A 27,756-nucleotide genomic window follows, 5' to 3' on the forward strand; every position below is an offset into this window, starting at 1 on the left:
AGGCAATGATTTATTTCTTGTACCTCCTGTAGTTGTCCAGTAATGCTTATTGGAGTACAACACGGAGCATGGAATTGTTCAGGGGCAAATGTTTGTCTTGATCAGAGTACTGGTATATGCTGGAGTATTTTCATTTAAATATATTCAAAGATTGGTCACCACATCAACCACATCCAAATACTTGTAAATGTGAAATAAATTAAATGTTTCAAAAAGCATTTTGCTCCTAGTTTAATTAAAAAAAAGTTCTAATTCTGTTTGTCCGATGGTTATATTGTACAGGATGTTTGGATCGGGCAGAGAGCACAATTTCACACGTCCTAATGAAAAGGGAGAGTTTGAAGTAGCAGAAGGGATCGGCTCTACTGTGTTCCGTGCGATTCTGGTGAGCATTTGACCACACACTGGGAAAGATTTTACTATTTCAAACTATTACCCATTCACCAGATTCTTAACTGAGCCACACTCTAGATGTTAGACTAAAATGATAATGTATTCTGGGATGGGGAACCCCCAACAATTTCCCCCTCTTTTCCCCTGTATGATTTTGAATGATGTCTGACCGCCAAGCAATTTGCAAAAGATTCTCGAACATGCATCGTACTGTTAAAGCAACACTTTGGTAACAAACCTCAAAGATGAATAGGCTTTGTAAAATTAATTTCCTTTTGCTCCTTGAGCAAGATGGGCTAGTCAACATGATCCTTAAACAGTATATGTGGTGGTCTAACCTTGTGTCCTCCAGTGGCAATAGGTGCATAATTGCTTTATTGTAGACTATGGTCTCTTTGGTTTTTAAACATGATTTACCTGTAAACTAACAGTCCATAGGAGTAAAAACACATCTTTGCATGAGTGGCTTATTTGATTAAAACAAAAAAAAAAAAAGTGTAAATGTACCTGTATTGATGAGGAATAAATAAAGGGAGTCTAGGATGATTCAAAATGATTTGTTAAACAATCTAGCCACATTTTCTTATTTAATAAAACAATTCCTTTCTCTCAGCAGAGTACATTCTACCTTTGCACATTTTATTTACACCTTTGAATTTTCCCGGTCGCAGGTGTGAGGCTAGCCCATGTTTCTTCACACGTTCGTTAGCATGAAAGTCCTAATAAGTGATTTGCGATTTGCACAGATTGCCTTAACATTTTCTTCTTTCACTTATGCTTCACCAACTTCCTTTCTGCCAGGGAGTCCCCATATTGGGTCTCACTGGCATTCAGACTCGGTGTTCCTTAGGCATCCATAAGAGACCCAGGTATGGTTCCTCCAAAAGTACCTTGTAATAGGTTGCCTGCTGCTCCTTTTGGGACTTGCTAGCTGATGGGAGCTCTTTATGTTTGACTGCGTGCTTCTGCAGCCATTTTGTGATCGGGGAACAGAAGTGTACCCTGCAGATATCGTTTTAAATGGCAGAGTTTGTTTAGAAGTCCAGTGAGACTCCACAATGAGATAGTGTTTGCTTGGTAAGCATCAAAAGTCTGAACCATATTTATCCATGGCCTTCCTGAGACTTCATGTAGTTCATGGCTGCATTGACCAGATCTGACCTGATGTAAGAGTAGGTGTCTGGTATTAATTGCTGAATCCATAGGAGTCTTTGCCCAAGAATGGCAACCATACCCGATTTAAGGGAGTCTTGCAAGGTTTGTGCAGTGTCTTCTAGTTGGCTGCAAATACATCCGGCAATCAGTCTATGTGATTGAGCTATCTGCACCATAAATTGGCCAAATGCTAGGAATCGGCCAAAAACTGCTGTACAAGAATGTTGTCCAAGGAAGACTAAGGCTTTGTTTCAGAACTCTCCAATCAAACGGAAAAGTACTCTGACCAAATGCAACTCCAATGGAGGAGAGAAGTTTGTGAAGGGGGCTCCCGTCCCTTGACTGAAAAGGCATAGTTGGGTTACTTGCCTTCAGAACTCTGGGTTCCATTGAATAGCACTTGCACATTGTTCCACTGAACCTGCACTGCCTCCTGGCCACCCCTTGCACTGGGGACTATATCTGTACCCATACATTCCCCCCCCCAACCCCATTTTATTTTTTCTGCACTTATCAGACTTACCCAGTCTACTGCCTTAAACACAGCACTTGCTGGCTGCACTACCACTGTTTATTGCCTCTAGTACCTATTTATTTTTTATTTATTATTTATATGTTCTCCTCTGCTCCGCACTTTTCACTCTCCCCCTTCCATGCACTTTCCCCCTTTCCCTTTCACTTGCGCGTTCTCAATGTCACTTGACCTAGTAAGATCATTGTTTGTTCTCCCCTGTTCCCCTCCCTTGCCTTGTCACGCTGTGAAACACTTGTGTACGAGCACAATATAAATAATCATATCACTTACAAGGCATGACATGGCGGTCTTGTCTCGTATCTGAGATCCGCCTCTTGAACTGAACTGGCCGTATGCAGTATCCAGGTGTAATTATTGCTCTGGATTTAGCAAACTGGTACCTGAACCACTGGGTCTTTGCACGATTTTGTCAACCCAGGCTTTAATCTTGGCCACCAGAGGAGCTGGACCGATCCCCCAACATTAGATGAGGTTTGTTTGTGGTGCGAGCAACACAATCCAGGATCCTTACTGCCTCCCTGGCTGGTGACTTCGTCTGCATACCGTGCACCTTCACTTCTGGGTAGAGACTGGGAAAACTCTTTTCCTCCATCCACCTTACACCTGTGTGTTATATATTTTTTTTATAGTTTTTTTATTTTGAGCAGTATTCGACCAACAATAGCTATTTGCAAGCTAAACGCAAACATGATTTGTGCTGACAGTTTGACAGCTGCTCTCTACCAATAGTAAAGCCCTACATGTTTATGGAACTATTTTCTTTAACACTTGTTGGGTCTACGTGTTGAAAAACAGCATAAGGAGCCATCTGCTCAAGATAAACTGGCTGCTCAGACCACTGAAGAGTAGGAGGATGAACCCTCACCCCTAGCTTCCGCCCTTCACAAGAAGCGCCCTAGGGAGAGCCCCAAGGACACACCCAGAGCCCTGTGTCCGCCAGAAGTCCCCGCCTGTGCCAAAGGTCACCCCTGTGGCACCACCCTCTGAGGATGCTTACTTTCATGTGCCAATATATCTCAAGCACTGAACGCACCGAAGGTTTGTGGTTGGCAGTTCTCATTATCAATTTCGAGTTCTGCCATTCGGACTAACCTCTGCCCAAGGGTTTTCACCAAGTTGATGGCGGTGGTGGCAGAGAGTCTCAGGAGAGGGGCATTCACGTCTACCCCTACCTGGACGATTGGCTGATCAGGGCACGTTCTCCTGAACAAGTCCTGTATCATCGCAGCGTGACCTGCCACTCTTCACAAACTGGGCTTTGCCCTCAATTACAAGAATTCTCACTTGATGCCATCCCAAAGATTCCAATTTATTGGAGCAGTCCAGGATACTTCCTCTGGGAAAGCCTCGCCACCCGAGGTGAGAGCTCAACACATTCTGTAGATGGGTACCTAATTCCATAGTGCCCAGCATTATCCGGCCTTCGATTTTCTGAGGTTGGACGGTCTCATGGCATACTGCATTTTCCTGGTGCCAGAGAATGAGATCCTGCCAATGGGCTCTCAGGACTCTGTGGTCCCAGTTCTCACGCAAAATATCTGACCATTTGCAAGTTCCGAACAGTTGTTCAGGACCTTCTGTGGGCTTGCAAAGACAACATTCTCAAGGGAGAATCTTTTGACAGCCATGGCCGGAGACAACGGTAGTGACGGACGCCTCACTCATGGGGTGGGGAGCCCACACCAACGAGCTGGCAATCAGTGGTCGTTTGTCTCCATCAGAGTCCAAACTACATATCAACCTTTTGGAGCTGAGGGCAATCAGACTTGCGCTGAATCCCTTCCTGCCATCTGTACAGGGAAAGAATGCCCTGATAATGGCGGACAACACAGTGGCCATGTACTACCTCAACGAGAGGTCTTTGGTCACTACCACTGTGCAGATAGGCAATGCAGCTTTGGTTCTTGGCAATTCAAGAAGGAATCTTTCTATCGGCAGTTCACCTAGCCGGAGAGCAGAACACGGCGTTGGACGCTCTGAGCCGTCTCAACGAGTGGGAACTAGCTCAGGAAGTCCTTCAAGAGATCTTCAACCTTTGGGGAATCCCTCAAGTGGATCTGTTAGCTGCCTGTGTCAACCGGAAGTGCAAACTGTTTTGCTCAAGGGGATTTCCTCCAAGAGGAGCTCTAGGGGACGCGTTTGTGGTGGACTGTGAGTTTCCACTCCTGTACGCGTTCCCTCGAGTCCCTGTCATTCCTCACGTGATCAGGAGGTTGAGAAAGTTCGGGAAACACATGATCCTCATTGCACTGGATTGGTCCAGGAGGACGTGGTACCCAGACCTTCTGGACATGTCCATCTGCCCGACAATAAGTCTTCCACAAAGAGAGGATCTTCTCTCGCAAGAGGAAGGTCGGGTTCTCCATTGTTAGGGCGAATTCTCAGAAATGTGCTAATTCCCTTCTACCTCAGAGACCCCCAGCTCTTTTTGCTAGACTTTATAGGACTTTTTTCTAACCAGAGAGAGGGAGACCTTTTCCCCACTCATGTATTTTTCTTCAATTTGAACAGTTTCTTTTAGTTTTGGAGTCTGACAAACTCCATAGGCATCATCTTTTTACGTTGTGACCACCTTCAGTGTAGTGGCACAGGGAAGTCGCTTAAATTTCCCAAAGGTGTAAATAACTTCTTTAGGTTAAACTACTGTTTCCAAGAGCAGTGAAGTGAAATTGACTTTACTTATATTTGTAACTTTCTAGGCCCAGCACACACTATCTTACAATAGGGTGCTGGAGGGGTTACTTAGTATCCCTTTTGTCTAGTTTGTCATGTAACATTTTTATTTTACCCTTTCTACAATCAATGACTGGTGACAGTGGTTTCCTTTTTCCTACCATTGTGTTTCTAACGCGGACTGCAATTGCAGCTGCAGTGAAGCACTCATGGGTGCCCATTTTGTCAAAATGGCCCGGTCTTCTTTTTTCACCATTTCTTGTTGGAAACGGTCCTTCTTGAGATTTACTCTGCACGCCAAACCCGGTTTGGTCCCTTTGTTCGTTTTGTCTTTGGCAGGGTTCACTGGTGAAGCTCGCCTCTGGCTCCAGCATGTTTTTCTGGCGGGGCAGGAAGTGAAGGAGGTGCTCAAAACTCCCTGTGCTTAATCCCCTTGGTTACAGGAATGCCCCCAAAGGTGATTGGCTGGATGGCAGTCCTTCGAGGAGAGCCACCCTGCTGTGTGAGTGGCAGCTAGACTGCAAATGAATGGGAGAAACCTGCATAAAAGGCGATGTCTTTTAGACAGAAGGCAGAGTCGACCACTGGACGAAGGAATCCAAAGAAGAACTTGGAAGAGACTCTTGCTGCAACTCCTGGGCGGTTGGTTTGCCTGGTGAAGCCCTGCTGCGGTGCTGAAGCTCTGAATTAGCCTTGACTAGACAACCCAAGGGCGACTTCTTCCCTTGGGTTGATCGGACCAATTGACCCCAAGACAAACTCATCTGGAAATCCTCTGGGAGAGAAACACCAGAATCGAGTGCATCGTTTTTAAGTCCGACCCGAGCTCCAGGAAGATCCTCCAGACTCCCTTGAAGCAGGACTAACCAAGCCGGAGCCACCTCAACCGAGTGCTGGACCCCAGAAGCGAGGAAAGCACATTAGGTATCCGGGAACCGCAGTGGTGTGTTAGGCAAAGTTTGTATGCAGTACCCTCTGGGACCACTACACACAACTGACTACAGGTATAGGAAACCCAACCTTTCGTATAAGCTTGTACTACACAGATTTGGTAGCGAGTTGAGCAGCCAGGCTCATCTCAAGAGGGGTCAATGTGAGCTGTAGTCGAGTTAGAGATTTTACAGTAATTCAAATAAACTCTTACACAAGGATTCTTGCATAAACAATTATTAATTTATCAGTCAGTTAGAATAAGCCTTCTTCAGAAGGGAGCAATATAATAGTAACACACAAATACAATACTGTACACTCTTAGTTTCTAAATCAGTAAAGACCCTTTTGGGATGGCCTACAGACACAACCTACACCCACAGGTGACTTAAATAACTAGGGTGCCGGGGACATTAATATCTTACTTTTGGCATTTAGAATACTTTTAGAAGTTGGTAAAAGCAAAGATTATTATAACAACAAGGGACCACAAATATTCGTAAGCAGGCAAATACTTTTGGATCCTCCAAGAAGAGTCATACAATTCAATAGGTTAAGCCAAAGTCAATGGGCAAGTCTTGTATAGGATGTAGCACTTATGGCAAAGTAAATGGAAAAGTCTTTGCACAAGTTCTTAGTAGTCTTTGATGAAAAGAAGAATCAAATGTAGGGCCACAAGCTGATTAGGCTTGTGAGTTGTAGAAGTTGCAAGCACTCTACAGTAAGCAGTAATTTCTCACAGACTTTTTACAGTACCGTAGAAATTAAGAAAAAGATGCAGCGGATAACCTCTGTTCCTGTGCAGCTCTGCAGATCTGACTGTTCCTGGGCCTCCGTTGTGTGGACAAGAGGGAAGACGTCAGGGGGACTCCTGCAATGCACTGGGACGTTCAAAACTCGCAACCGGCAAACTTCACTTTCAGTGGCTGTTTAGTGTTTCAGCTCCTCGCTTCTACCGCAAATAGCAACACCACGGTTCCTGGCTGTCGAGATGGACTTTCCTTGGTTCTGGAGTCCCACACTCTGTTGAGGGGACTCGGGCTCGGTCAATCCTGCTTCTTGGGTGTCCGGAGGATCTGCTTAAAGCTCTAGGCTAGCTTAAAAGCAGCGCACACAATCTGGTGTTCCTCTCCCTGGCTATCCGGTTTCCAGCAGCAACTCTGTGGAAATTCAACCAGCTCCGAGATGGATGTCCAGGTAGCTTACTTTGGAGTTGATTGGTCCCACCAACTCAAGGGGAGAAGTCGTCCTTGCAGGGGCTTCCCTGTCGATGCAAACCTGGCGTTTCGTCACTGCAGCAGGGCTTCACCGGGCAAACCACCGGTCCAGGAGTTGCAGCAGGTGTCCTCTTCAAGTTCTTCTTCTGTTCCTTTGTCCAGTGGTCGACTTGCCTTCCAAGCCAAAAGACTCGCCTTTTATTCAGTTCTCTCCCATTCATTCCAGCCTAGCTGTCAGTCACCCAGCCGGGTGGCTGCGACAGTCAGCCGGCCAGTCATCAGAATGCATTTGGGTCTAGGAGACTAAGCACAGGGAGTTTTGTGCACCTCCCTCACTTCCTGCCTAACACACATGCTCTGGAGCCACAGGCATGTTTAACTTGTGAATCACGCCAAAGGCGAAATGACCAAAGAGACAAATCTAGTCTGCCGCACAGAGCAAATCTCAAGAAGGACCCTTCCACAAAGAAATGGCGAAAAAAAACAGGGGGGCCATTTCGAAAAAGATGGCTCCCGTGGGTGCGTTACTGTAGCTGCAAACGCAGCCCGCGGTAAAGGCACACCATGGTAGTTCAAACTAAACCCCTGCCACCAGCCATTCAGTGCAAAAAGAGTAACGTAAAAAATGTTACATGAGAAACTAGACACAGGTTACTAGGTAACCCCTCCAGCACTCGAATGTAAGATCGGGTGTGCTGGGTCTAGAAAGTTACAATGGTAAGTAAAGTCAATTTCACTTCACTGCTCTTGGAAACAATAGGTTATCCAGGAGAAGGTATTTAAACCTTGGGGAAATCTGAAAGACTTACTGTGTCACTGCACTGAAGGTGCCGTGTGACACAATGTAAAAGATGATGCCTATGGAATTTGTCAGACTCCACAACCAAAAGAAACAGTGTATAAAATCACATTAAAATACACAAGAGTGGAAAATAAGGGTCGCACTCTCTCCAGGTAAAAAAAAAAAAAAAAGTCCTCACAATCCAGCAAAGTTGCTGGGGTTCTCTAAGGTGGAGGGAATTAGCACATTTCTGAGAATTCTCCCCAACATGGTGCTATTCGCGAGAAGCTGAAACCGCGAAGTGCTCCTGTTCTGAAGTTTGCCCATTGCTGCTGCCGACCTTTGATTCTTAGTGCAGGAGTCCCCAGGCATCTTCCCTCTTGCCCCCACAACTCTGGCCCAGGAACAACAGGATCTGCCATACTACAACCGGAACAGAAGCCTTCTAGTACCAATTTCTTCAGACATAAGGTACTGTAACCTAATGGGTACTTACCTCTTGTTGTGTAGCATTGCTAGCTCTCAATTGAGACTTGTCTTTTTTACAGTTGCAGAGTTGCTTGCAGCTTTGGCCATCACAAGCCTCCCAGCGTGTAGCCCAACAGTGATTCCCTTTTCAACAAAAACTCTCTATAACATTGTGCAAGACTTTTTACTTCCTGTCATGCGCCCACTCTCCTGGCACCTCTGGGACCATTGGCGTGCTAGCCGCCTTTGATTGCCCCTCCAAGTTTTGCTGCGTTCCACAAAGGTGGTGGCATAGTCATCTTGAATCGCCTAGACCACATCAACGAATGCGAGAGCCAATTATGCAACACACAAAACTATACCCTCCTAAAAGAAGATCCCGCTAAAGAACTTCAGCACCTATAGCTGGGAAGGTCTCAAAAGCTAAACATCGCGACTGGATTTCCAAACAGGAAGCAGACTTTTTGACAAATACCAAACCCACCATACCAACCTTCTACACACTGCCTAAAATACACAAAACCTTGGTCAAACCACCTGGAAGGCCCATAGTAGCGGGCATCAACTCCGTTAGACCCTCTGTCAAAATTTCCTGATCACTATCTTAAAGGCTACGTCAAAGGCATGAGATCCTACTTGAAAGACTCCAGAGATGCGATTAATCAATTTTGAGAATCTTGACTTTAATCCCAATACATCTATACCACTAGGATTAGACATTTTTCCCTCTGCACAAATATTCCCCAGCAGGCTACGCTGAATGTGGTGGAAGAGATTCTACTCCACAGACAAGATGAGGACCCTGTTCCAACATCATTCATCATGTGGTGTAGAGATGGCACTCAAACGCAACTACTTTGAATTTAATGGTAAATATTAGCAGAAGATTGAAGGCACTGCCATGGGGGCCACCATGGCACCTAGCCTGGTGAACCTCTACGTCGAACAGTCGAAAAAACACACAACCATAGCGACACCAATCCTTTCACTCAGAACATACAAAAATGGGCACGCTATATAGACGACATCCTCGTGATTTGGGAGGGATCGCTAGACAGCGCCCACAAGTTCTTTGCCTGGCTGAACACCTTGAATCCACACCTGCAATTCACTCTGTCAATAACCAAACCACCAATTTCCTGGATTTAACCATCTTTCATCAGAATGGAACACTGAAAGTTAAGCCTTATCACAAACCCACCGCTAAGAATTCTCTACTTGATTACTGAAGCTATCACATCAAACACCTGAGACAACTTACCTTTCAGACAGTTTTTACGTCTGAAATGCAACAGTTTTGACAATGCCACCTATGAATCTGAAGCTGAAATACTCACTAGCAAGCTCAGACAAAGGGGATATCCCAAAAAAAAAATGGTCAAACGCATTGCTAAACGTGCCTTCAATAACAGGGAAGTACTTCTGGAGGAGAATCATGTCAAACCACGAAACAAGAGATTAGTGTGTGTCAACACTTTTACGACCAGAGCCTCAAGCTAAAAAGTATCATGAACAAACATTGGAAAATCTTTAAGACCAAAACAAAATCCCATGCTGCCTCCTATTTTTTTCCTATAAGAAAAGTATGTCCATAGGCAATGGGGTTAGCAGTAGCAAGCTGAAATCCACACTCTTGCCAATGCCCATCCTCGCTACTATATGGGGCATGACACCTCCAGCTGGCCACTATCCCTGTGGCAGTTGTGGTGTGTGCAAACTCACCACCAAATCTAAAGAAATCGACATTGGAACCGGAAGACTCTGACCATGTGAAGACTGTAACACTGCCCATGTCATTTATCTGATTAAATGCCCTCGTGGACTGCAATATGTGGGTAAAAAGTTCAGAAAAGTAAAAACATGCATCATGGAACACTGGAGCTGTCTGAAAAATAGACTGAAAACGCACCCATGTTTAAGCATTTTACCCAGATGAACCATGGCCATGAAGACTTTATATGGACAGTACTTCTTGCCCTCAAAGGGGGCAATGCACAAACATTGGAGAATAGACTGTTCAAGCAAGAGCAGGAAAGGATTTATATGCTGAATAGTGATGTTATTGGCTTGAATGATTCAGTTGAATGGCACAAAATTAGGAACTAGATCTTTTACCCAGGGACAGGTCCCCCCCCCCCCCCCCCAAACACCCCCCACCACCCAATTCTCCATTCATGGGCTTTTCATGACCTTTTCCTCAAGGGCAATGTTTGTGTTGCATGCGGTTTATCTACAGAGTATATATTTCCCCTACTTGTCTCACTAGGTCCTTCGGCTCTATTCTAGGTCATGACACCCCGTGTTCCTTGCCTTTTGGCTCCCGTAGAATCAGGATCATTCATCCAGAGTCTTCGGATGACTGTTGCCTTCAAAGTCAGTGTTGCGTATAAATCCTTTACTATTCATGCCTGTGCCAACTTTGAGCTATTCTCCTATGGGTACCTGAGCGAGACCCAGCACTACTCTATACCTTTTGCTATTGCTCCTCCTCTCCAAGATGGATCACTTTGCGGCATCATTACAACTAAGGATTTATCTTGTATGTTGTCATAGTAACATACAACCACCACTATCCAGCGTTCGGGCGAAGCTTGCTAGGCTGATCATATTGGACCCGTGAATGCCGCCTCACCCTGTGTCAGGGTCCCAGACACTCTGTACCCCGACTAAAGAAATGGAAATGCCTATACATGCTATGGGCCCATTAGATTAACCAGAGACGGTACAAGCACAGTGATCACAGCTCTCCCTTGTTCCTTTTTTTCAGCACTTTTCACTGCAGATCCAGCGGTCTGTGTCTTACAATTCTGCTGCGACCAGGGATCAAATACCCATCTCGGCGCCTTCTGAACTCTGTTTGCACATAAAGAACGACCGAGGTAACTTCATTCAAACGTCCACTAACCGTCTTTCTTTTTTTAACACGCATTGATATTCCGTCAGCCAGCTGCCGTTTTTCTTGAACATAGCCATTGTGTTTCTCTAACTACAGGCTTAACTCGCACAGCCGCTAAAGTTGACTAACTTAGCTGTGAGAACCAAGTGATTAATCCTATCCTGATCTACCACAACCTTTGCTACGCCCACCACGATTGAGGCACGATTTCCATCATTAGCGCAATTCTTTGTTTCCAAGCTGGACACAAAGCCATCAAGGTGAGTGCTTGCCTCTCCTTGGCTGTCGTGCCCATTTTCACTGCTCTGGTTAGAGTATGTCTGCACTACTTATGCAATCACAAAGAGCCAAGTCTCTGCTTTTCTTGTAGTATCTGCACCAACGGCCTATTAATGAGTCCCCTCCAACCATACTAAAGAAGTTGCTTGACCCCACAATAACCTACTAAGGTAACCTAACCTTAAGTTTTTATGTTCGAAGTTCTATTATTGAACTGCTAGAAGGTAATTTAGCTATTTTTAGCTTACCCTTTCTTTCTTTTAAACGTACTGGTTGTACGGTTTTACCCTGCCTCCATTTGGACTCACTGAATAGGATTCTGTTGTACCAGTACCCTCCTGATGAATGTTCAGTATTCAATTCTTTAGAACAGAAACATGTTGAGACCCTAACTCTCTGGATTAGAACAGACACAAAAAGTATTATACATGTTAATGAATTGACGATTGTATGCAATGACATATTGCTTTGCTGCACTAATTTTCTCTCTAACAAGAGCCATTCATTGGTTTGGACATCCCTATTAGAATTGCTTTTAATACTTTGTAATCAGCACAATAGTGCAATTGAATGTATAGTGATTAGATTTTTTTTTAGCCATTTGTTTACATTTAATAAAATATTGTTGATTTTTAGGAAGGTCTGCCATTAATTGCTACCTTAGAAAGCACAACCTGTTACCTCTAGCTCTATCTCTATGTATAAATATTGTCCATCTCCCCTCGGACCTATACAGTTAACACTCCAAGTGGCTGTTTGCATTGTGTTAACAGGGGTTCCTCTAATATTTAGAGTACTCTTGGATGTACAACAGGGGTCGGTGGATCTTCTCACTTAATATTGCCCACTTTAAACGCCTCGCAACAGAAGCTGCTTGGCCGGAACAGGTACAGTTAACTATATTTCGGCGTGGACTGGAGGAGCTCAAGGACGAGCTGGCCAGTACCCTCGTCCCTCATTTACCGACCTACTATCCACAGTCCTTCAGATTGAGTAGCGTCTGGAGGGAGGGAGGGGGGGGGGGGCGCGTGCAAAACGAGAAAAGGAAGAATCTGGTAACTCTATGGACCCAGTCTTCTCCTACAGCAGCTAGTCAACCCACAGCACCTCTAACTAGGGAGGAACCAATGCAAATGGGAACAGCCAGAGCACCAATCGCTCCTGAAGAGCAAAAACATTAGAGAGACACAGGACTCTGTATCTACTGTGGTTCCTCCAGTCACTTGTTTCGTAATTGCCCAGAGGTGCCGCCAAGGTGTTTGGGAAACTGGTGACCTCGGACCTAGGAGGGATGAGTAACCGAGGTCTTCATGGAAGTCCCTAGGTCTCCCTGGCTATTGCTCGTTCACAAGTTCCTGAGGATTCACGACTCATGGTGGTACCCCTACAACTGGTTCTAAGAAAAAAGAAGATTGACACACTTGCTCTCATTGATTGGGGTGGCTGGAAACTTTATGGACACTCTGTGGGCTAACAAGGTTGGCCTCCACCGTATATCTAAGGTGGAAGACCAGAAAGTTGAAGGGGTAGATGGTACTCAGCTTAGCTCCGCACCCATCACTCATATCGCTGAGACACTCCCTCACTGTACTGCAACATACTGAAGAGTTGTCTTTCAACATAATACAAGCAGCCCATTTCCCAGTCATTCTGGGAATATCCTGGTTGTGGAAACGCAGCCCAACTTTCGACTGGGTCAATAACATCCTTGGCTTTCATTCTCCATATTGTAAACAAAACTGCTTACTTAACGTATGTTACGAAACGGTAACTCTTCCTGTGGATCACCAACACCCGAACGGTCCACTGTCTACCTTTGGATCTCAAAGGGTTCGATGTTTTTCAGACAAAGACATCCATGATTTACCTCCACACCGACCTGAGGACTGCATCATAGATCTTGTGCCTGATGCATTGATCCCATTCGGTCGCATGTTATTGCTGTCTCTTTCCGAGAAGAAGGTGTTACGGATATATCTCAACGCTAACCTGGAGAACGGACTAATCCAACCATCCCGGTCACCTGCAGGAGCATCCTTATTCTTCGTCTACAAGAGGGATTCGACCGTACTTGGGCCATGTATCGACTACAGGGGTCTCAACAAGGTTGCCATCAGAGACAGACACCCAATGCCTGTGATCTCCTACATACGAGAAGCTGTACAGGGAGCTTCAGTTTTCTCCAAGTTTGATCTCAGAAGTGCCTATCATCTGCTCAGAGTCTGAGAAGGGGACGAGTGTAAAACAGCCTTTCCCGGACACCCTATGGTCATTTTGAATATAAGGTTATGCCTTTTGGTTTGGTCAATGCCCTGGCAATATTTCAGCATTTTATGGACTGCATGTTCTCCGATCTCCTTTTTCATTCCGTCATAATCTACTTAGATGACATCCTGGTGTTTTCATCTACTTCACAAGAACAGATCGTACATTTGAGGACAGTTCTTCAACGCTTGCAGACTAATAATCTTCTTGTCAAGGCCGAAAAATGTCTGTTTCAAGTCAGTCCCATACCTAGGCTTCATACTGTCCAGTGACTGTCATGATGGATCCCAAGAAGGTTCCAGCCATCCTCTATCTAGAAAGGTTTCTTGGGTTTGCGAATTTCTGCCACAAATTCATAGCTAAATTTTCCAACATAGTCCTAACTGTTACCAACCTGCTCAAGACGTCTAACAAACCCTTCCCGTGGACGGAAAATGCTGAGACAGCGCTTAAAAAGCTCAAAGAAAAGTTCTGCTCTGCTCCCATACTCTTGCCAACCTGATTAATCTAAGGCTTTCATAATAGCTGATGCCTCTTCCAGTGCCGTGGGAGCAGTTCTTCAGGATTACGATGGCATAGAACATCCCGGTAGCCTATCTATCAAAGACCTTAACCACCAGTCAAAACAACTATCCGGTTATCGAAAGGGAGCACCTTGCCATGAAGATTCCTGTGAGGAGTGAAGACATCTTCAAGGTGGCACTCGACCTTTCGTCATCCGAATCGATCACAAAAACCTTAAAGTACTGCCATGCATGGAATGCGTAAATTCCTGCCAGGCTCGCTGGGCACATTTTTTTTTTTTTGTTGCCCAGTATGACTTTGAGATCACATATCTGCCTTGGAGTCAGAATCTGGTAGCAGATGAACTTTCCCATCGAGGCACCTTTTGAACATTGTTCGGAAGGCAAACCTGAGAAGCTACTCCCAAGGAATAGAATCATTTTTCAAGTCTCTTCCTTCGTCCAGGAGGTCCAGGCAGCCACCGTTCATGGCCAACCTAAGCTGCCCAACAAGACTGGTATACACGTAGAAAACAAGGACGGTGTCTCTTGTTTGTTAATCAGAAGCTGTTTATTCCCCAAGAAGACCTTCGTCTGAAGGCGTTAGCATGGTGTCATGACCATAGCACTGCCTGTCATCGGGGTAACAAAGGAACAGGAGATCTTGTCAGACGTTCTTTCTTTTGGCCGGGCTTGGATTCTGATGTGGAAAAGTACACCAAAGCCTGCTCTACGTGTGCTCGGAGTAAACATTGGACTGCTAGAACAAGCACCTTTTCCCACGATACCCTGGAGTCATTTGTCCATGGACTTTATCATCGATCTCTCTCGCTCTCTCAAGGCTGCACATGTATCATGGTCACTGTAGACTCATTTATGAAACTGGCTCACTTGTCTCCTTTGTCTGGTCTTCCGTCGGCTTCTCTTATGGCCGAAGTGTTCATCCGTGATATTTTCCATCTGCACTGTCTTCCGGAGAAGATACTGTCGGACAGAGGTAGCCAGTACACCTCCAACTTTTTGAAAGCTTTGTGTTCCAGACTTGGCTTTGAAAGGGCCCTATCATCGGGTTTTCACCCCCAGACGAACAACCAGACCAAACGGGACATTGAAGTAATATTTGAGATGCTACATAAACACTCACCAAGACAACTGGGATTATTTACTCCCAACAGCCGCATTCTCCTATAACAACTAGGTACAGGGCTGTTGGTCTTGGCCCTTTTTTCTGTACCTACGGGCTACACCACCGCGGCGTTCTTCCAGTTATACATCCGCCTACCAACATTCCCTCTATCGAGGCAAAGCTTGCAGAGATTGCGGAAGCTCACAAGACCACTAAGACCAGCCTAAAGGAAGCCCAATAGTCTTACAAGACCCAAGCCGACCAAAAGCACTCCACAGACCCCTCTGAGAGTCGGGTCGAAAGTATGGTTGTCCACTAAGTATCTGCCATGGTGGGTTTGCCCTTCTAAACTATCTACATGCTTCCTGGGGCCCTTTGAGATAGTTTCTCAGATAAATCTTGTGGCCTTTCGCCTTTGGCTTCCCAAGAGTCTAGGGCACATACATTCTGTCTTTCATTCATCCATTCTACGCCCATCTGAATCCAAGGTACCTACACAAACCATACGCAGTTTTGCTGCACGGACACTTCCCAGCACTGAGGAATACAAAGTCTCGCGAATATGTGATTCTCGCTGCAGGAAGGGACGTTTGGAATACCTGGTCTCCTGGAAGGGCTACCCATCCTCAGAGGACTCCTGGGAGCCCTGGTCTTTTGTTCACTCCCTGGATCTTATCTGCAAATTTCATCAGGTCCATCCGGGCAAACCTGGTAACCCCTGGAGTAGAGTGGGGGGGGGGCATACTGTCATGCACCCTCTCTCCTGGCGCATCTGGGACTGTTGGCATGCTACCTGCCATTGATTGTCCCTCCACGTTTTGCTACGTTCTGCAAAACGCGGTCTAGTCTTTAACATGGCCGCCATTCATTTTCATTTTGCCCGGTGGTCGGCGCGTTGCCACTGTGAGTTTCTCAGTTTGGTTCATCGCTCATCTTTTCCCTCCGGCTCCGCTGAGCCCCCTATCCTTGTTCTGCCCTTGGCCGCATTCCCTCTCTCGCTTGGTTTTCTGTTTCTCTGTTCTTTCCCTGTTCTGTTCTGAACTTCCCACTTCCTTGTCCGCTGCATCCACTTGCTTTCTTGGCTTCTTTAACCCACTGCTGCTCTCTGCTCCTCTGAGGTTCCCGGTCCTCTGGCTTTGCTTATCTGTTGTGCTCCTTACTATTGTGGTGCTCTACTTAAAGCTCCGTCCTGCCCATATTCCTCTCTGCCATTTTATCAGTTTCCTCCTTTGAGATTTGTTGGACTTTCGGACACAGACATATACAGAGATCGCTTCAAAGGGAAGGATCCTGCTTATTCCTGAACCCTCCGCATTTCCAGGTTTGTGCTTCATTCAGCTTTTCCCCCTCCCCTCACTGGTTATCGCAGGACCGAGTTCACCGGTCAACCGGTCTTCCAGTCAACCACAGTGGCGTTGTCTCGCGGTAGACCATAACATATAAAGGCTACCAGAGTCGTGGGAGAAGGTAGACACAGTCAACTCCAGCAGCTCGGGTGAGGAGCAAGGGTTAAGCTTGGAATACGACAGCGAGGTTGACACTTAAGAACTCCAGCTCCCCTAGACTTTGCTCAGTGTTAAGTGTTATTTGGATACTTGTCACTGTGAAATTCTGTTACAACCCTACAGCGCACATTGACCCCTCTTGAGAAAGACTGGCTGCTCAGTCACTCTACCAACTTGTGTAGTACATACTTACATCAAAGGTTGGGTTAACTATTGCCCAGACGACAAGGCTGGTGCAGTCTCCCAGAGGGTGCTGCATACAATCTTGCCTAACATCCATCCAGAGGTCAAGACACTCAGCCTTCACGCATGGTTTCTGAAAGGCTGAGATACAAGGATTGGGACCTCCTGCATGACGTAATGGGGATTTTGCTTTCGGCCAGAAAGCCAGCAACAAAATCTTTGTGCAGTTGGAACAAGTTCAGCAATCGGGGATCAGAATGTGGATCGCTTTCTATTTGACTCACCCTGGGTGCTTTCCTTTTTGTTAAATTTGGCAAATCTGGGGCTCCAGATTGGAACAATTAAGGGTTACCTAGCAGTGCTTTCCATTTTCAAGTGCTCTTCAGAGGAGGATTCATATTTTAAGATCCCTCTGATTGTTCATTTTTTAAAAGGCCTTACTAATGTATATCCACCAGTCCCATTCAATGTCCCTGTATGGGACCTCAATATACTCATGCCCTTTGAGGCTTTTAACATAAAAACAGTTTTGCTTACTGCAATGTCGTCGGCCCGCAGGGTAAGTGAGTTGCAGGCCCTTTCCTGTCAACCTCCTCATACGGTATTCCATAAAGACAAGGTCATTCTCAAGGTAAAGCCTTCTTTTTTTAATCAAAGGTAATCTCTGACTTCCACTTATCACAAAAGATTACATTACCAACTTTCTATCCACCTCCTCATCCAGGAAAGGAGGAGGAGGGGTTGCATGGACTGGGCCCAAACGGGAGACGCAGTTTCTATATATCCAGAATAAATTTCGCCAAGATGACTGGTCCTAAATTGGGTCTTGCGGTTACTAAGCAAACAATATTCAGATGTATCATCCTGGCTATTGGCGAATGCTACAGGTTAGCGGGCAAGGACCCGCTGGAAGGCCTAAGGGCTCATTCCACAAGGGGCATGGCAACCTCTGCTGCTCTTCAAAGAGGTGTCCCAATCAATGATATTTGTTCAGCGGCCACTTGGTCGTCTATCCATACCTTTGTAAGACATTACTGCCTGGATTCATCTTCCAGTCAAGGAGGACAATTTGCAAAAGCAGTCCTTCATTCAGTCCATGATTAGATCTAAATTTAATTGGTACTCCACCTCCAAATTATTACTGCTTGGTGAGTCCATCATGAGATGAGGAATATGTGGGAGGACACAATCCATTTGAAGAACAAGTTACTTAACCCCTGGTAACATTCTTTTGATTGGATGTTCCTCCCACTTATTCCTCATTGCCCCTCCCAGCCTACCCGACAGTACAATTTACGGGTTATGTTTTCTGTGAGCCTGGTAATTCCTCTTCAGGAGGGAGAAAGCAGAACTGAAGCCAACGGGCGCTGCATGCGCTACTTATACTGATGTTGATGGTGACTGTCGAAAGGAGGCCCTCCAGGGATATCGACTCAACGATACTGTAGATAGCACCCTCTGTCGAAGAAAATTCCGAAGCAGCTGGAGAGATATTTATCATAAGATGAGGAATATGGGGGAGGAACATCCAATCAACGTCACCAGGGGGTAAGTAACTTGTTCTTCAAAACCATTTCCAACTCGACACCATGCACCCAACCTCCTGCCCACGAGATGCCATCCCCTTCAAGATCATCCTTGATCATAAACCACGCTTTATTCCTTTTTATTACTCGCTTTGTTAACTCTTCCTTCAAGCACAACATTGTCCCAGACTGCATTAAAAATGTTACTATCGCACCACTAGTTAAGAAGCCAGGCCTTAGCCCTGAAGATCCCTTTAACCTCGGACCCATCCCCAATTCTTTTTCTCCTCAGAATTGTCGATAAGATGGCTACTATACACTTCCAAGACTTCCTGGACCATTTATCCATTCTTCAGACCCTGTTAGACACCAAGCCGTCAATGGAAAAACCTTAAGGAAAATATCCCATGACATACCAAACGACTTTCCGGTAGACGGCCATAATAGTACCGAAACAGACCACATAGCCATACAAAGGACAGAAACACCCGGACGACTCATCATTGGACGAAAACCCCAAACTATAACCACCCACAACAGACTTAATCACGGCAGAAAGCAAGGGAACAGGAAACCCCATACCATTAGCACCAATCCAGAGGGTGAGAAACGGAATAAGCACCTACACTATCCAATGTCCAGCAAGATACAACGGGAAGCACAAGGCGCAATCACACAGTAACTACAACTAAACAATAACCCAAGGAAGTCACCCCATGGAAACCAAAGAACCAACTAAAGATAGTCATGACAGGAGGAAACTAACGACTGAATACACATGCTGACCTAGACAGATTCACTGGACGCCCCATCAACAGCACTCCGACCCTGAACCATTCAAAGCCTCAATCGACCAGGGCCACATTGGACAACAAGAGAATGGCTAGTACCAACCCAGTTCCAGATCCGAAGAAAAGGCTCAGACACACCTATCGCTCCATGGTAGGAGATGGTAAGCACTCCATACAATACTCATTACGATGAAGCTGGATCAGCACAGCACCAGCACAGCGAGACGGCCCATAAGTTACCTGCAACAACCCCACCAATAGGGATACAGCCTGAACGGGGCCAGAAGTATCTGACATCAAACCTGGCATCGGGATACAGACCCCACTAACCCCACCCTTGACTTTCTGTATACTTAATCCACACACAAGTGTTATTTCGAGGGGATTGGGTCCTCCGACGTATTCCATATCTCTGACATGTAATCACCACAGCTGTGCTGCTTCAGAAAATAGTCTGCGTCCTGCGTCGATGACGTCGATATGCCGGCCTCGAGGACCTCCTCCGATGGCCGACGTCACTGGATGTTATAAGTAGGACGCACGACGCCCGTAGCCTCAGTTCCGTTTTTTCTGCAAACGTGTTCGCTTCGGAGATCTCGGCGCGCCTCGACTCTTTGGAGTTTCTGTTCTTTCTCAGTTCTTCGAACCTGTTCGTATTGTGAAGAATTTCTTCGTGAAGATGTCTACCTCGTCTTCCATCCCGCGTCCAGGCTTTAAGAAGTGCGGGGACTGTGGGTCCAAGATGTCGGTGTGGACTCGCACAACGCCTGCCTCTGGTGCCTCAGGGAGGCCCATGACACGGATGACTGTGTCAACTGCCAGTCGCTCACGTCCAAAGCCTTACGGGAGCGCAAGAAGTTGTTGTCGGTAGGTAAGGTGTCCAAGCCACGGAAGTCGAGGTCTGCGGGGCTTTCGACGGATGATTCGAGGGGCGACTCCATCGTCGTCGGAAGTCCAGTGGGTCTCGGTCCAGCCCCTCCTCTGCCTCTTTGAGGCAATCCCGGAAGCGCTGTCATTGGTCGCCTTCCCCGTCCTTATCCGAGGACTCCGCCCATCGGCGGGTCGCTTACCCCACCAAGCATGCGACGCCGGAGAAATGGGCTTCCTTCGGGAAGAAAATGTTAGCGATTCTCGAATCGCAGGGCACTGGTCCGTCCGCACCTCCGAGTGGGGTCGGTCGTGATCAGTCGAGAGACACCGCTTGCACGCCTTCGGGCTCGGGTGGTCGGCACGATTCGCGGGAGAGGTCCCGCTCGGACAAGGGGAATTGTTCTCGTCATGCCCGGTCCAGGTCCCGGTCCTCGACGCGCTCAAGACCATGTGCACCTGTGGTGTCTTCAAGGAAGACGTCGACGCCGGTGGCGCCTAGGTCGTCAACTGACTCTTTCGAGGCCCCGCCTCCGAAGAAGTCGGCGCCCAGGCTGTCGAGGGACACGCTTGGGGCTCCGGCCTCGAGGCCTGTGTCAGCGCTATCAATGCTGTCAGTGCTGCGTTCGGCGTAGACGCCGATTCACTAGACGCCTTTCGAAGGCTGTTTCGATGGGGGTGCCCCGGGGCTCGGTGGAACTCCCTAGAATGGCTCTGGCCAAGGTCAAGCATGGCTTTGTTCCACATTCTGTGCCTTCTTACCGCCATCTTCAGTTTATTTCAGAGGTGGATGAGGGCTCTGATGATGGCATGGTTCCTGATGCGGTGCCAGACGAGATTCTCTCGGACCATAGCCAGATTGAGGACCTGCGGCAGTCCCTGCACGATGCCAGTGGGCTGGACACCTCTCCGGAGGTGGAGTTCTGTAGGCCTGAGCTTGGCACTCATGCCGACTCCTCGTACCGGTGCCTTACGTCTAGTGTCACCGAGTACTTGCGATGGTCTGCTCCCCCAGGGGATTTTCTTCAGGATGACCTTACGGATATCCTCGACCCGGTACTGCCGTTCCATATGGCTCTACAGAGGAGGGTGGTGGCGGCTTGGACTGCTCCAGAGAGTCTCCCGGCAGTGGGCAGGTCTTTGCTGCAAAAATACCACCCAGCCAGTAGCGACCCCTGCTACTTGACCAAGCACCCCACTCCGGAGAGTTTGGTGGTGCAGGCGGCTACGGCCTTGGCTAAGCAGGCGTCGTATCCTACCATCCCTCCTGATGGGGACGACAAGCGTTTTGACTGCTGGGCGAAGAAAGTTTTCTTCAGGGGGTATGGCGCTTCAGACGGCCAACTCTGTATGTGCCTTGTCACGTTTCACGCACACTCTGCGGAACTGTTTCCTTAGCGGCTGAAAATATTCCCAAAGGGGACGAACGGGATGGTTTCCTTGCCAGGGTTCACGATGGCAAGGATGCCATGTGTGAGGCCGTTCAGTCGGGTTTGGACATGGCAGATTGCGTCAGCCGGTCCATGGCGGCAAGCATCGTGATATGCAGGTTTGCGTGGTTGCGGAAGTCGTGGTTTGCTCCTGATGTGCAGGCCCGGCTCCTCAACATGCCCTTTGACGGGGAACATCTTTTTGGCAGCAAGGCTGACGAGAGCCTTGAGAGGTTGCAGTCCTCCAAAGCTGCAGCAAAATCGTTGGGCGCTGCAGTTCGCCAACCTCCGTCTTTTCGTTTTAGGGGACAGCAACGGAGGGGAGGTTCCTTTCGTTATTACTCATACTTTGGTAAAGCGAGAGGACCTGCCAGTCAAAGGGGCCACCGTAGGAGTGCCAGAGGTGGAAAACAAGGTACTTGCGGTGCCAAGGCCGCTCGGGCTGTTGCCTCTTTGCCCTCAGGCAACGCCACGGCCGCTTCAGCTCAGTCATGAGGCCATGTCCCATGGTTCGCCGGTTGGGGGAAGGCTGGCGCAGCATCTTGCAGAGTGGCGCGCCATTACTTCAGATGTGTGGGTTCTGGAGATCATAACCCACGGCTACTGTCTTCCTTTCCGGCAGAGGCTTCAAGACAATCCACCGGGGAATCTCTCTTTGAATAGTCCGGATCCGCTCCTTGTGCAGGAAATTCAATCCCTGCTGGAGAAAGGTGCCATAGAACTGGTGCCTGTAGCGAGAGGAGGAAGGGATGGTATTCCCCTTATTTTTTTATTTCAAAGAAAGACGGGGGATTGAGACCCATCATGGACTTGCACGGTTTGAACAAACTCCTCAGGAAGGACAAGTTCAAGATGGTTACTCTCTCTCAAGTCCTCCAGTCCCTTCAACTTCAGGACTGGTTGATGTCTCTCGACCTCAAGGACGCTTATTTTCATGTGCTGATACATCCAAAGCACAAGAAGTACCTGAGGTTTGCGGTTGGCGACTCGCACTTTCAGTTTCGGGTCCTGCTGTTCGGATTGACCTCCGCCCCCAGGGTCTTCACCAAGCTCATGGTGGTGGTGGCAGCGCACCTCGGGAAAGGGGGATTGACGTCTACCCCTACCTGGACGATTGGTTGATCAGGGCGAGCAGATCCTGGATCATCTGTCAGTCACCTGCCACTTCCTCCACAAGCTGGGCTTCTCCCTCAACTTAAAGAAGTCCCATTTGACACCAACTCAGAGGCTCCAGTACATCGGAGCTGTGCTCGACACGTCCCTGGGGCAGTGTTTTCCTCCCCAGGTGAGGGCTCTTCACATTCAGCAGATGGTGCACAAGTTTCAGCTTGCCCAGAGTCTCCCAGGGTTGGAGTTCTTGAGATTGCTCGGCCTCATGGCATCCTGCATTCTTCTGGTGCCAGAGGCCAGGTTGCGGATGAAATCTTTGCAATGGGCACTCAAGCTCCAGTGGTCTCAGTCTTCCGGCAGGTTGTCGGACCCTGTTCAGGTGCCGTCCTCGGTCGCCCAGGACCTTCTGTGGTGGGCCGTCGAAGACAATCTGATGAAGGGGGCTCCATTTTGGCTACCCTGGCCGGAGGTGACGATGGGTATGAACGCATCCCTCACGGGATGGGGAGCTCATGCCAACGAGTTGACAGTCAGCGGTCGTTGGTCTCCGTCCAAGGCTTTTCTGCCGACTGTGCGAGGGAAGAATATCCTGATGGACAACACAGTGGCCATGCACTACCTCAACAAAAGGGGAGATGGGCAGGGTCACTTCCTCTGCAGGGAGGCGATGCAGCTCTGGTTCTGGGCAATCCAGCAGGAAGTTTCGATCTAGGCAGTTCATCTGGCCGGAGACTAAAACGAGACGGCGGACGCTCTGAGCAGGCAGAGCGCGATCTCTCACGAGTGGGAGTTGGCTCAGGAGATTCTCCTGGAGATCTTCGCCCTTTGGGGGACCCCTCAAGTGGATCTCTTCGCCTCCAGTGTCAACCGGTAGTGCGAGAGGTTCTGCTCGTGGGAATTTCCTCCAAAAGGAGCCTTAGACGCGTTTGTGGTGGAGTGGTCATTCCCACTGCTGTATGCATTTCCTCCAGTCCCCGTCATCTTGCAAGTACTGCGGAGGTTACAGAGGTTCGGTTCCTGGATGATCCTCATTGCTCCGGCGTGGGCCCGGAGGACGTGGTTCCCGGACCACCTCGACTTGTCCATCTGCCCTCCACGTAGTCTTCCCTACCGAGACGATCTGCTCTCTCGGGATGGGGGGGTCAGGTTCTCCATCCAGAGGTCAGATCCCTCAACCTTCACGCTTCCTTTCTGAAAGGTTGAGGTATAAGGATTGGGACCTCCCTGAAGACGTGATGGAGGTGTTGCTCTCGGCCACACGGCCCGCAACAAAGTCCCTGTACCGTTGGCGTAGGTTCTGCGACTGGTGCAGGCTTAAGAATGTGGATCCTTTTGCATGTGACATTCCCATGGTTCTGTCTTTTTTGCTTTCTTTGGCCCACAGGGGCTTGCAAGTGGGTACCGTTAAAGGTTACCTGGCGGCGCTGTCCATATTTAAGCACTCGTCTGACTAAAATTCCTTTAATTTCTCAGTTTCTGAAAGTGCTCACTTATGTGTTCCCGCCGTCACCTTTCCAGGATTTGAACCTTGTTCTCAAGTTTCTGATGGGTGCTCCATTTGAGCCTTTGCATTCATGCCCTTTGAGACCGTTAACTCTTAAAACTGTATTTTTGTTTGCGGTCACTTCCGCTCGCAGAGTGAGTGAGTTACACACACTTTCAGTTAAGCCACCCTTCACTGTGTTTCATAAGGACAGGGTTGTCCTTCGAGTTCGTCCTTCCTTTCTTCCGAAGGTGCTGTCGGAATTTCATTTAGGCCAGAAGGTTGTTCTTCTGGCGTTTTATCCTCCTCCACATCCTGGTAAGGAAGAGGAGGCTCCATAGGCTTGATCCTAGGAGAGCGTTAAGGTTTTATATTTCACGCATGTCCCGGGTCAGAGTGAACGATCAACTCTTCATTGATTACGCTGGAAAGCGTTTGGGACAAGCTGTAACGAAACAGACTTTGTCTCGCTGGATTATTTTGGCTATCTCTAAGTGTTACTGCTTGGCAGGTAAGGACCCACTGGTAGGCTTACAGGCCCATTCTACCAGGGGTATGGCTGCCTCTACTGCCCTGCAGAGGGGTGTTCCTATTCGTAACATCAGTGATGCAGCCACCTGGGCTTCGGTACATACTTTTGTACGTCACTACTCCCTCGATTCCATCCGTGGGCAGGATCTGGCCTTTGTCAAGGCGGTCCTTTACTCCGCAATTTGATTGGGCATTCTAAATTTCTGTTTTCTAAATTCTTTTCCCACCTCCTTGCATTGATACTGCTTTGGGAGTCTGTCATAGATATGGAATACGTCGGAGGACCCAATCCCCTCGAAGAACAAGTTACTCTCTTACCTGGTAAAGTTCTTTCGATGGGATGGTCCGACGACGCATTCCATATCGCTCCCTCCCTGCTTTCCCCGCTACAGAATTTCTTATGCGATTGTAGCTTACATTTCCGCAAGGCTTTGTGTGTCAGGCTGGCAGAAGACTGGTGCCACACGTTCTGGGGAAAAAAACTACAACTGAGGCTACGGGTGTTGTGCGTCCTACTTATAACATCCAGTAACGTCGGCCTTCGGAGGTCCTCGAGGGCGGCGTATCGACGTCATCGACGCAGGGCACAGACGCCGAAGATTTTCCAAAGCAGCACAGCTCTGGTGATTACATGTCATAGATATGGAATACGTCGTCGGTCCATCCCATCGAAAGAACGTTGCCAGGTAAGAGAGTAACTTGTTCTTCTCTCCCAGCAATCCGCACACACTTTACCACAGCAAAAACACACAAACCGCACCCCAGTACACAAGGTCTCGGCGGATCCGATACTTGCACCAAAGCCCAGCACTCTGTGTATACCCAGCTGAAGCTGCCAACAGCACATCACTTCTCCCACTCTTCCATCTAACCCTACCCGCCCTCCTTCCTGTTTACAGACCCACCAGAGCGCCTGGGGACCAATTCCGTTGGTGACGGCGCACTATACAAATATCTTTAACATAACATACCAGACAATCTGGAATCTGATCCCCATCATAGCACTGAGCGTGCTCTTCTAGACCTTCAAAACAACATGCTTGACTTGGTAGACAAAAATCAATGCAGCCTGCTGATGCTCTTGGACCTGTCTGCAGCGTTTGATTTATTAGACCACACCATCCTGCTAACGACACTCCAAAGTACAACTAACTGCTCTCATCAAGCCCGGTCATGGTTCCAATCCTTCCTGTCCGGCAGAGTCTCGGCAGTGCATTGGGTCGGTTTCTGCTGTATGACAACTGTATGACTCCTTACAAACGGCCAGTGGAGTTGGCTCCTCCCCAGAGCTATTTTTTGGAAATCAGATCCTACTGAACATGCAGATCACTGCTTGCATAGCATCTTACAGATCACTAATGTCCAGGTAGTAGATTTTCTGGGATGAAGTAGACCAGCTCCTGTATTTGAACAGGAAGACCCCACAGAAGGACCCTTTCTTACCCTTGCACTTGGCACTGCAGAAGAGTATCAACAAACTGGGATGCTCCAGAATCTTATCCCACAATAAATAGAAATTTAACATAATGATTTAGACCAAGTAGCGATCCTTGCTACTTTTTCAAGTAATCCAACCCAAGAGAGTCTAGTAGTTCAGGCTGCTACTTCTACCTCCAGGCAACCAGCTTATTCAACCATACCGCCTGATAGGGATGGCAAAAGGATTGGTTTATGGTCAAAGAAAGAATTTTCTGCTAGCAGCATGGACTTAAAATCTGCTAATTCCACTTGTGCCCTGGCAAAGTTTACACACGCGCATGCCCCCGTCCCCCCTACTACCTCCCCCCTGTGGTGGGGTAAGAGACTGCTTCTTGAACCTGATAAGGCATGGCAAAGAGGCCACATGCGAGTCTCTACAATCAGGTATGGATACTGCTGACCATGTTAGCAGGGGCATGGCGGCAAGCACTGTCCTAGGCAGATTTGTGTGGTTGAGGAAGTCTGTTTTTGCACTGGATGTACAATCCAGGCTAATCCTGCCCTTTGATGGCTCCCATCTATTTGGAAATAAAGCTGATGAGAGCCTTGAAAAGCTGCATACCTCAAAGGCGGCGGCGGCTAAATCTTTAAGTGCTGCAGTTAGGCAACCACAGCCTTTTCACCCCAGCGGATCATCTTGGAGGGGTAGGTCTTTTTGCTACTATTCCTCAGTTGGAAGAGCGAGAGGGCAGGCTAGTCAAAGAGGACAGAGAAGATTCCCTCGTGGTGGACGAGGGAGAGGTGCTAAACCCGCCCCAGCAGTGGCTGCTTTAACAGCCGCTGCTTCAGCTGCCTCTAAACCTCTCTGAGGTCGTGTCTCACAACACCCTGGTGGGAGTCAGACTATCAACATTTGAAAGAATGGTAGGCTGTTACTTCAGATGCATAGGCACTGTAAACAGTAGCCCAAGGTTACTGCCTCCCCTTCATACAGAGACCTCAAGATCATCCACAGGGAAACCATTCACTAAAAGTTCTGGATCCATTTCTGTTGCAGGAAATGTTAACCCTGCTAGAGAAAGGTGCTATAGAACCAATACCTGTAATGGAGAGGAACAAAGGATGGCACTCTCCCTATTTCCTAATTCCCAAATAGGATGGAGGACTGAGACCCATCTCGGACTTCAGGTACTTTAACAAGTTCCTGTGTAAGGACGAGTTCAAGATAGTCGCACTTTCTCAGATCCTTCAGGCCCTCCAGCTCAAGGATTGGATTGTATCATTGGACCTTCAGGGTGCTTACTTTCATGTGCCAATCCCTCACAAGCACAGGAAGTACCTGAGGTTCGCTGTTGGCGTTTCTCATCAGTTTCGAGTTCTGCCATTTGGGCTAACCTCCGCCCGAGGGTTTTCACCAAGCTGATGGCAGTGGTGGCAGTGAGTCTCAGGAGAGTGGGGGGGGGGGGGATTCACGTCTATCCCTACCTGGACGATTGGCTGATCAGGGCATGTTCACCCGAACAAACCCCGGAACATCTCGGTATAACCTGCCACTCTCTCCACAGACTGGATTTCTCCCTCAATTACAAGAAGTCCAACATGATTCCATCTCGAAGACTCCAGTTTATTGGGGCAGTCCTGGATGCATCCCTGGGAAAAGCATCACGACCAGAGGTGAGGGCTCAAGACA

At 47.9% G+C, this 27,756-nt stretch overlaps 1 protein-coding gene across 4 annotated transcripts in view; it reads left to right on the forward strand.

The window, feature by feature from the left end:
* BTBD10 (BTB domain containing 10) overlaps positions 1-27,756 on the forward strand; it is a 475,094-nt gene that overhangs the window by 202,479 nt on the left and 244,859 nt on the right. For all 4 annotated transcript variants that reach the window (XM_069623613.1, XM_069623611.1, XM_069623612.1 and 1 more), the window contains exon 4: positions 283-385. In XM_069623613.1, coding sequence (XP_069479714.1) covers positions 283-385 — 103 coding nt within the window. The remainder of the gene's footprint in view (positions 1-282; positions 386-27,756) is intronic.

The sequence above is a fragment of the Ambystoma mexicanum genome, chromosome 11, assembly GCF_040938575.1.
Source record: "Ambystoma mexicanum isolate Mex_15411 chromosome 11, UKY_AmexF1_1, whole genome shotgun sequence".
NCBI lineage: Eukaryota > Metazoa > Chordata > Amphibia > Caudata > Ambystomatidae > Ambystoma > Ambystoma mexicanum.